Genomic DNA, 11,220 nt, shown 5'->3' with positions numbered 1-11,220 from the left:
TATATATATATATATAATTTGGTACAGGGTCTCACTATACAGCTCAGACTTATAGTGATCCTCCTGTTTTCAGCCTCCTCAGGGCTTGGATTGCAGGTATGTGCCACCATGCTCGGACTTACTCGCTGGCTCAACACACCCAGGGGTGGGGCTAGCATGGCATGTGGTACCAGGGATTGAACCCTGGTCCCTGTGCTTGCCAAAGCAGGTGCTTTGTCCACTGAGCTATCTCACCAGCCACCTGAAAAGTTCTTTATAACTCTAAACATCTATTTCCTTCCTCTTGCTCAACAAGCATTTCATTCTCATCTACTCTAAAGCCACTTACCACTCTACCTAATACAAGCTGTAGAAGTGATGCAGATACCATTAGGCAGAGGAAGAGGGCTAGATTTTGAACATTGTTGGCAAATTTGAGATATTGTGGTCATATTGGGCATATTTCCAAAAGTTGAACTTTTCTTTGCCCTTCATTCCTCTCATACCCATCTGCTGGGCTCCCTACTATCTTTAGAAGTTCTATTGAGGAGCAGCAGCACATTTCAGCAAACTGATGAAATATGGAACATGGCATGGAAGTGGGAAAACTGCAAAGAGAAAGAACTGCACAGGGAAGGCTTGCTGCCAGGACTGCCTACATAACTTACCCACTAATTCACAAAACAGCCTTTGCCACCCTCGTGGAAATGGGCTCTCTTCTAATTGTAAGCGCCATTCTACCATTTAAAGATGTATGGCAAGCTGCAAAAGGCTGATACCTGCAAGCAGCTCAAGAGACACGGCTTCCCTCCCACTCCCTGCAGCACTCAGTGGGATTTCAGTTAAGAGAGAGAAGGCTCTCTGCTAGCAGGAAGTACGTGGGGAGCGGGACTCCCAAGTGGTGTGGGGAGGAAGGCACCCAAAGCCACTGGGCTAGAAAGGAGTCCCCGGGGGTAAGAGGCGAGCAGGATATTGGTTGGGGAGATTGTTTTATGGGACCTTCAGCCAAACAAACATCTCTGCTTCAACTAACTTAACCAATATTAAAAATATTAGTACTAATACTAATACTAATACTGAAATCAGTTAACAGACCATCCCATATCTAAATTTTGTTCAGGTTAAACATGAGAAAAATAAATTTGAAGAAGCAGTTTTGTCTTTATAGTTTATAATGCTCTCCTTTTTCTCATTATTAGTCTAGATACTCTCTATGGGATCTATGCAAATGCAGGTAATCATGTATCTTGTAACCCCCCATTCATGCCTGCGGCAGCCCTTTCCTTACCGTCTGCACGATGTAGATGACGGTTGCCGCGTAGCGAACTGGTTTGTTGAAGCGTAGCTGTAAGTACTGAGGAACAGACAGACACCCGGAGTCAGTGAGTTTGCCTACGAGCTCTGCAAGGGGCTTTTCTGTCCTGCTGGCATTTCTCCAAGCCAAGTGCTACGGACTTTTAGTACGATCCACTGAACTTTAAAGTCCACTGTGAATTAAAACTCACTTCCTTTTCATGCTTCTGGCTTTCTCCCCAGGACCAGCTAAAGCCCGTTTCCTGTTACATCTCTGCTGCCCCAAATGTAGCTCAGTTCTGATTTTCTTCTCTGAATTACTACTGCAGGCTCCTAGCTGGTCTCCCAACAGCAAGCCTTGCCCACCATCCATCTCAACTCATAGCTCCTGCATCAATTCTCTTAATACAGGGCTCTGACTGTGGCACTTCTCAAAATCCCCAGTCACTCTCCATAGTCGTTACACGCCTCAGGCATGACATGTCACACCCTCTATTGTCTGATCCACACTTAGGCTACTGAGTCATGACACTGACCCTCTCCTAATTTGTATTCTGCATAAATTCTTTAAGGTGTGTTTAACTAACACGTTCTGTGCTGTCCCAACTTTTCCTTTGTTTAGGTGAAATGCTCATTGTGACAGTTCTCCTCTCAAATTTTAAATTTGTTCCCCAAATTCTTAATTGTCACTCAAGAACTCAAGAAGAGTTCTTTAAAATAAATAAATAAGTAAATAAATACATAGAGGAGCTCAATTGCCACTGTTCTTATTCTTGCTCTGGCTTCCTCCTCCGGGCTCCTGTGACACTGATCCTGGAGTTTCTTTATGGTAATCAGTCACACACTGGCATTTTGGTGCTGGATTTGTTTCAGGTTTTGGATTGATCAGTTGCTATGAGTGCCATGAAAAATTGCCACCAATTTGGGGACTTAGAGCAGCACTGTAATACTTCCTGTATTTAGGGAGTCCAGCAGTCTAAATGAATTTCACAAGGACAAAATCAAGGTCATACTGCACTGGGAGGCTCTAGGAGCTGCTTCTGGCCTCCCTGAGCTTTTTGTGGCTGCTGGCCACCCTTGGCTTCTGGCTATACCATGCTGATGTTTGTGTCCTAATTCTACTGCTTGTCACTCAGTCACATGCTGCCTCCCCCCATGGGTGCACTGATTGTGTGTACATCCTAGGACCACATAGATAGTCCAAGACAATAGCTTCTTATTCTTATTTCTGAAGACCCAATCTCTCTCTTGTTTTTTGTGTGTTTGTTTTTTGTACAGGGTCTCACTACACAGCTCAGACATCTAGTGATCCTCCTATTTTCAGCCTCTTCAGCACTGGGATTACAGGCAAGTCCCACCACAGCCAGTCACTAGCTCAGCGCACCTGATGGTGCGGCTGATACGGTACATGTCTCTCTTGGTTTTCATCTTATCACAGGTTCTAGGCATGGAGATCTCTCTCTGTCTATACATCTCTTACTTTCTCCTCTCTCCTTCCTTTCAACCCTGGCTCAGCATGAGCAAGGCCAGTCAGAAAATGTGAATTAGAGGAAAATTAGTTATAATTCTACTCAGCACTCCTTATATCCAAAAAGGATCCATGAAACATTTGTGTATCATTTCTACCAAGTTGAAACTGCAGTGCATCCCAGTGAATTCTGAGTGTATCACCTGAAAATAAACATTATTTACCACAGAGAATCTTATAAGATTATACAAGCTAACCATTAACAATAATTAAATAATTAAAATAAAATTATAGGTTTAATAATAGCAGAAGAAGAGCTACAAGGAATTGTGAAAACACCAGAATGGTTTTATTTACTGATGGAGGTCAGAAAAGAATTTCGTGAGTAAGTATTCTCAAAGACAAGAGTGTCTAGAAGACATTCTTCCAATTCATAGTGAGCATGTATTTGATGAACAAAATAAATTGTAAAAGTAGCAATGACTCAGGCATTCAATTCCTTGCATGTTGACTCTACTTGGGATTTTTTACTATAGGAATTTAAGAAAACCATTTTGGTTAAATCAAAGATTCCCCATTGATCAGTACTCTTCCTAGAAACAACACATAAATGTTTCATCATTTAAAATGGATCTTTCTTTGAAATAAGGAGAACTTGGTAGAACTGTGATTTAGTTTCACACTAGCCCACATTTTCTAACTGACTCTGCTAGATGCCCTGAGTCCTCAGGTCAAGAACCACCTCATTGTCATACATCCCACTCAGTTCACTGGGATGCTGAGGACAGTCCTGTGAATGTGTGAAGGCAGCTGTAAAGAAAATGTTCTTACAGAGGCAGGGGAAGGCAAAGAGGATTAAAAGTATCAAACATCATGAGACAGAAGACGGCAAATCTTCCATGCTGAAGACACACTGGACTCTTGCCCCATGCCATTGGGAAGAGAAGTTTACTGCACAAACACTCAAGATTTCTGCACTAAGCCCTGAGTTCCTCTATGTAAACTAGACACAGGAACTGTAATGGTTGGTTGTTGTGTCAACCTGAGAAGTTTGGAAACTTAACTAAATTGGCCCAGCAATTCTACACCCAAGGGTATAGGGGACCCACCCTAGGGTGGGCCATTGCCTGGCCACTATAAAGGGGAATTGAGGAAAGACTTTTCTTTATTCTTCAGAGGAGCTCCAGTCTTTGCCTTCAACTTGCACGTCATTTCCTGGTTTCTCCTGCAGAGTGTTTGGCTTCCCTCGTACACTCTTCAGCCTTCTATAACAGACTCTTTGGCTTTCACTCTTTGGCTTCTGGGCATCCTTCAGCTTATGGTGTAGACTCTTCATCTATTGGCCTCCTGTGTGGACACTACAGAGAACTCCAGACCTTTGACTGAATCCTTCAGTCTCCAGTGTGCACCCTCTTCTTGCTTCCTCATCCAAATCTTGTAATTTCTTACACTTTGTAAGCCAATCTTGTAATTTCTTATACTTTGTAAGCCAATCTTGTAATTTCTTATACCTTTGTGTATCTTATGTTACATCTGTTTCCCTAAGAAACACTAATTGACACAGGAACAAAATGGCAGCCATCAAGTACATGACAGAAACAGTCAAGTGTGTGGTGATCCCACCCACATACAATGAGATCTCACTGGCTGTCTCTGTCACCATGGGGCGGTAGACACAGCTTGTTGGTGCTCTGTTCCAGTACATGTTGGTGGCCTCTAGATGAGCTTCTGACTGCCTACTTGAGGCTTTCCTTCCAACGTTGGCAGAGGGCTGGCAGGTCAGGAGTGCTTGGGGTTCTTATCAAGGCATGCAGCCATGACTACACAGAGGTGGAGAGATAAGGCACTCTTTTTCGCCTTTCAGAGAGCAGCTCCTGATGCATGTTCTCTACTGTCTTGACATCCCTAGTGCATGGAACCCCTTCAGTCACAATGGCAACCTACTAAGAAATGCATCTTTACTGGCTTCCTCTCCTCCCAAGCCTCACTTCGTTACCTGTCTACCTGTGCTTACTGGAATCATTCCCCAAAATGATTTCCCTTCAAACTCTTATCTCAGAATCCACTTCTAGGAAATACATGTAAGTCACCATTTTCAGCAAATGAAGTGCAAAATGTGGTCTTTAAAATGTCATAATGAGATGGATTTTCTTGTGGATAAGAATTTTCCATCACATAATGAACCCAGGGAAGCCTCCTGGAAGATGAGAAGAAATGTTGAACAAAGACAGGCTGCCTTGTCTGGTCCTCTTGAATGTGCAAAACTTTAACCACACAATTCCTGATGAGTCATGGAGAACCCGCAAGTTGGTCAAGAGGAGAACGCAGCTGAGGAAGGCCATGAAGCTGAACCATGGAACTAAGATCAAATTACTGTTTTGAGTTTACTTGGGGGTAGAGTGTTACACAGCAGTAGACCCACCCCCAGTGTAAAATTTGGAAGACATTGTAACAAAATAATAAAAATATATAGTCTTGCTTTGGAGAACAGTGATGTGTGAAGTCTGGGAAGCAAAAAGAAAAGTTTCTTGAAAATGGAAAGTTGCGTGGAGACTTCGATAGGAACCTAGAAGTCAGTGGTTTTATGTATGTGTATGTGTTTACATTCAGCCCACTGAGTGATACCTGAGAATCGCTTCAGGATGACAAAAGATCAAAGTGGATTGGAAGTCAGACTCCTTAGGTTCTGACCTGAAATTTGTCAGTATCTTTCTCTGTGACCTAAGCCACTGTTTTCTCATCCACAAAACAGAAAAGGTCACTTCAGTGCATCATTTGACTTCTGGAAGAACGTTCTCCCACTTCCTGACAGCGAACTTGCTCACTTGCCCACCAGGGATCCTCCTTGGTGGCTATCAGTACTTTCCCTCCCAGAAGGAGTGAAACAGAAGTTCAAAAGAAAACTCTCCTACTCCATGCCTGGTTTTAACTGTATGATACCATCACCCTGCTGGATCATTTTCAGAACTGCAGACTTCTTCCACACTGTATTCCAACTTAAGAAACAACAACTCCATGCTTCCCATTGGTTTAAGACTAATTCAGGTAAAATCAATCTTTACTTCTCTCCTACTGTCCAAATTCACTTCATCAAGTACTGCTGGAGCCGACTCTCCACCTTCACAATGACCAGCTGCAGTTCCCCACCCGTTGCCACACAGCCATCATCACCTCTCACCTGAGTTATGGCAACAGACTCCCCATCAGCAGCCTTCTCCAATGGCCAGAGCCCGATAACCATTCGTATCAGCCTTCTAGACCAATCCTCCAAATATAAGCCACAACATGTTGCTCCTCTACCAAGCCTTATAGCGACGTTCTAACCTAGATTAAATTTCAAATCTTACCATAACCTAAACATTGGTTATTGTCATAACATTGGTTCTGACCCTATACATTCCCATATGTCCAATTCTCCACTGATATTTTATAACATTATTTATTGTGCTTTAAAAATATTAAGTAATGATATCTTACATTTAAACATCTGACATGAAAACACTGCATAAATAGTCTCAGAACATCACAGACAATAAATATAACTGAAAGGAAGGCAATTTATCAAGGAAAGTAATGCATACATAGAGTAATACATAAATGTTTAGAAATCACTGTATAAGAACACAAATGAATCATTGCATTTGTATTACCAGAATAAAAATCTTAGTTGAAGAGTAAGCCGTTCAGAATCTAACTAGTCTAAGTAGTTTGAGGAAATGAGAGGCCAAGTGGACACCAGCCTATAAAGGTGTGTGAGAGGTAGGAATTTTTAGTGTGTAAGTGGTAAAGGAAAGCTACAATGCGGGGCCTGCCAAATAGCTCAGCAGATTAAAGTGCCTGCAAGACAGGGCGGGGGGTTCTATCCTCTGGCCTTCTGTGCTGGCCCGCTCCCAGGGTGCACTGAGACGGCAACTGAGACTGGGCCTGGTAATCCCAGCTCTTCTGAGGCTGTAAGTACATGGATCACTACATGTTGGATCTAGTAGTGAAACCCTGAAGACCCTGTAGACCCTTCCCTACAGTACAAAAGAAAGAAAGAAAGAAAGAAAGAAAGAAAGAAAGAAAGAAAGAAAGAAGAAAGAAAGAAAGAAAGAAAGAAAGAAGAAAGAAAGAAGAAAGAAAGAAGAAAGCAAACAAGCTACAATGAATATTTAAAAGAAAAAGAAAAAAGTTATGGCAATAAAAAGCACATTGCCAGGAATGTCTTGGTGTGCTCAAAATAATGGGGAGTATTTGGAGGGGGGTTGATGGCAGCATGTCTTTTACTGAAATAAGCTGCTCTTGTTTGAATAGTTACCATATTATTGAGCACACCTCACTGATAAATGGTTCCAACAATTTCCATCAAACAAAATATCACAAAATGTATCCCCAACTAGCCTGTTTGCTAAGTCTGGCATTATGACTTCTGGGTCTTCCCCATAGTTACAATGACCACAAAAGGAGAATGTCTTGAATCTGTTTAGGACATCAAGGCAGCAACAGCTATAAAATTAAAGATGCAGAATAAAGAAAACTTGAAAGCTGCTTCAGAAAGGAGCATACAAAGGGAACAAGTGTGTTGGAAGTGAGGGGTGGTAATTAAGAGAACTAATGACCATGTGCCTTTTACTGAGAGAATTATTTTTAAATGCCAATATTCACTTTATTTTTCAATCAGACTTGTATAAGGAAAAACCTCCTGCAATAACATGAGCCAAATTAACAATAACATGCGGAGATTAATTATAAATAAATGAATGGAGATAATGAAAACTATGATATGCAAATGAGCTAAGCCTAATTTCTTTGCAAAGAGAGAGTGACCTCTTCTGCTCTGATGTGGGGCAGGACAGGGCTGAGTTGCACAGATAGCGGGTCCTGGTCCTGAAACCCCACTGTACCTCAAGATGTTCACACAGTTGACCCCAGCTGCACCATACCCAAAACAAGCAGCTTGAAAACCCAAGAATGACTGTTTCCCATTCATGAGGACTTGAACTCCTTCTCTCCTCACCTCACCAGGGCACCCCAGAAAGGGCCAGCCAGCAGATCCAGAGGGAGGCATCGTCAGCCTCCCTGGCAGGCTGCCTGCTGTGCTGGCTGTGGGTGGGTGCCCCTGCCCTCCGGCCGTGCCCCTCACACTCCGGCAGCTACACCAGCAACACCAGCTTACATGCATGTAACGAGCCAGGAGGAGGAGGCAGAAGCCCCGGGCTCCGTGTGCCCTTCTCCAAACACATGTATCTCGGGGCACAATCTCATGGCTAAAGCAAGGCACAAGGTCAGCCCAGCTCAAAGAGTGAGGAAACAGGCTCACCTCGTTCAGAGAAAAGCACCTAGACAGATCCTGAGAAATGCATAGCTTTGCATACGTAAGAGAGAGCAGAGAAAGGGCAAAGAGGCAGAAATTCAGTATGTGACAGAAAGTGAGTAATACACGCAGATAACGGTGACTGTGGAAACAATAACAGAGCATTTGTCAGGGTCTGTCAAAGGTGTGCATACTGTACTCTCTTTATTCCTTATAAACATCCTTGGAAGTCAATTTTTTATTAGTATTTTACACACCAAAACCTGGTATAGACAAATTAAGACATTTCACCCCAAGTACTGCAACTAGCAAGTAATAGGGCTGGTATTCCACAAGAAACAGACTTCAGCCTCAGTTTCATGCTTTTTATCCCTAAGCCATTCTTCTGAAGAAAAAGAACATCCCTAAACAGTCTCGTACAGGGTTCCCACTATCTGGAAGTCTTATTATCAGGCTGTTAAAATTTTTAAAATATGTAGAAAGCAGCAATAGTAAATATCTTAAAACAATTTTGTAAGTTAAATGCAATGAAGCATTTCCTATCTGTAGCAACTTTATCACTAAAGGAGAGTCTGCAGTCATGTCACTTAGGCCCTTGCCACTGGATTATTAGCGTTGTAGTAGCAGGTGAACCGTGTCAGTAAAGCCAGTTGCCCGTAGGCATGCGTTGATCAGCAAGGAAGAAAGTAACAGATCACTCGAAGTGAACTGCTAAACAGCATCTGCGCCATGTCTTCACCTCCCTTCAAATGCTTGAAACATGACCTGGACATGCGCCAGTGTCACAAGATGAATGTGATTACTCTGCATTGAAAACTTGCACTAAGAAAAAAAATTTTAAGTGCTCTATTAAAGAGAAAATATAGCAGCATAATCTGTCATAGCTAAATCTTGGAAACAACCCAAATGCCCACCAGCTGAGGAATGGATAAAAGGAATGTGGTATTCTTATAAGATGAAGCAGTATTCAGCTATAAAGAAACATAAACTCAAGGCTTTTATTTTATTTTATTTTGCTTTTTCAATTTTAAGGAAGGTCCACAGGGTGCTCAGGGTCTCACTACTAGATCGGACTCATAGTGATCCACCTGTTTACAGCCTCCCAAGAGCTGGGATTACAGGCGTGTACCAGCACACCCAGCCTCAGTTGCTGTCTCGGTGTGCTTCAGGGGCAGTGCTGGCACAGCAGGCCTAGGGATCAAACCCCTGGCTCCTGTGCCTGCTTGCATGTGCTTTAATCCTCTGAGCTATCTGGCTGGCCCTCAAGGCTTTTTTATGTAAATAGACCCAGCTAGAGACCATACTCACAGGTGAAATAAATCAGACTGGCGTGCGCAAACATTGCATTGTCTCCCTAGTGTAAGAACCTGAAAGAGTAAATGAAATCCAAAAGGTATAATAGATACTGTGACATGGAAAGAAACTGCTCAAAAGGAAGAAACAACTAGGAGGAGGGAATGGGTAAAAGGAAGAAAGAAGGAAGGGAAGTATTACGTGTGTGTATGCGCAGGATAGCTTGGATAATTGCACTGCCGAATTCTACTGGTCTGTGGAAAGGAACAGCTAATGCTCAATTTTTTTCACCAATTTTTCTTTTTTTATATATTTGGTACATGGTACAGGGTCTCACTAAGCAGCTCAGACTCCTAGTGATCCTCTTATTTTCAGCCTCCCCAATGCAGGGGTTACAAGTGTGTGCCACCACATCTGGTCTTTTTCCAGCAATTTGTGACCAAATTTCATGCTTATCTCTGGTAATCTGAACAACTAATTTGAAGATAACAATATTCAATGTGACAACCAGTTCTGATTTTGTAACATTTTGTCTAGAGAAACTCTGTACCATTTCTAATGGCTTTTATTACTATTTTTATTTTCTTTAAAAAATTAAAAAAGAAAGACAAAACATTCATTCAATGTATGCTGAACTTTTTGAGAATCATGTGTGAAAAGCATAATAGGTTTATATTTTGCAGTAGGTTTGGGATGTTCAGATATTAAAAGGCTGTGAGCCTCCGCATTACATCCCTGATCCTCCTACTTTAAACTCCAGCAGTGTCCCTCCATCTCTGGGACAACCAGATCGCTCCACAGAGGTCCATGTGCCTGTCAAGGTGGCTCCACACGCAGGACCTGCTCAGGGAGGCCGGCTCCTCGCTTCTCGGTCTCACCTTTTGCCCCCTCCCCTACTCATCTTTCCCAAGCTGACTGCCTTCTTTGTTGGTGTCCAACACGCCACCCACATCCCGGTTCTCCCTGTTCTGGTGCAACCACTGCCTTTTTTCTTGTCTTTCCTTTGCTGCTCCACTACTGCAGAAGTTCTGCTTGACCACCCTCTATGAATTACAGATATTCCCCATCCAGACCAGCGTTCCTCCTTGCCTTCTCTGCCGTCACCTCGCTTTCTCTGAATGGTGCCTTGCAGGGAGGGATAGCACAGTGATTCAGCGGATGATCTTGAGCTGGGTTTGGAAAACTGCAACTTCGTAGCTCTGTGACACTAAGCAAGCCACTTAGCTCACTGTGTTTCTGTTTCTCCTCTTATTAAATGATAATGGTGTCAGTAATATCTAGCTTAAAAGTTGTTTTTCAGCCAAATGAGTTAATGTATATAAAATTCTTAAATCAGTGCATGCCACACAGATAAATCGCATATAAATTTGTGTTATGGTTGTCTCATGCATTTATGAATAAGCTTCACAAAGGCAGAGACCTTGATTAATTATGCACATCCATGGCCCAACAGGGAGTCTACAAGAGGAAGATCCATATCAGATGTCCATGAAATTAGTGGATAGACATAAAATTATATCCTAAAGCTGGGAAAAGCTCTCTCACATTCGACTAAAAGTTCATGAAAGATGGTCCACACTGGACCTGGGAAGTGCCAAGGAGCCACCTACAAAGAGATGCTGTAGGCAACAAGGAACTGAGCTCAGGTTTTCTTGGACACTTTTCTCCCTCCACGCCCACCACGTCGTTGGGCCCCTGTCTGTAGCAGCTACCTAGGCAACCTTTAACAATACAAACAAAAAGCATGAAATTTGGGCTGCAGAGATGGCTCAGTGGTCTAAAGCGCCTACTTAGAACAAGCTCAGCAAAGCATCAGGGACCGCGGTTCGATCCCCCAGCACCACATGCCAGCCAGCCCCGCCCCCTGGTGGGCTGAGCTGGCCACACACACACA

General features: G+C 42.9%; 1 protein-coding gene across 2 annotated transcripts in view; it reads right to left on the bottom strand.

Annotated features, from left to right (window-relative positions):
• The window catches only part of Slc5a12 (solute carrier family 5 member 12), a 57,668-nt gene that overhangs the window by 45,244 nt on the left and 1,204 nt on the right, over positions 1-11,220 (bottom strand). For both annotated transcript variants that reach the window (XM_004644119.2, XM_023704231.1), the window contains exon 2: positions 1,268-1,333. In XM_004644119.2, coding sequence (XP_004644176.1) covers positions 1,268-1,333 — 66 coding nt within the window. The remainder of the gene's footprint in view (positions 1-1,267; positions 1,334-11,220) is intronic.

This window comes from Octodon degus, unplaced genomic scaffold, assembly GCF_000260255.1.
Source record: "Octodon degus isolate 3935 unplaced genomic scaffold, OctDeg1.0 scaffold00193, whole genome shotgun sequence".
Classification (NCBI taxonomy): Eukaryota; Metazoa; Chordata; class Mammalia; order Rodentia; family Octodontidae; genus Octodon; species Octodon degus.
Note: the sequence above shows the minus strand (reverse complement) of the source record. Positions and strands in the feature narration are given on the sequence as shown.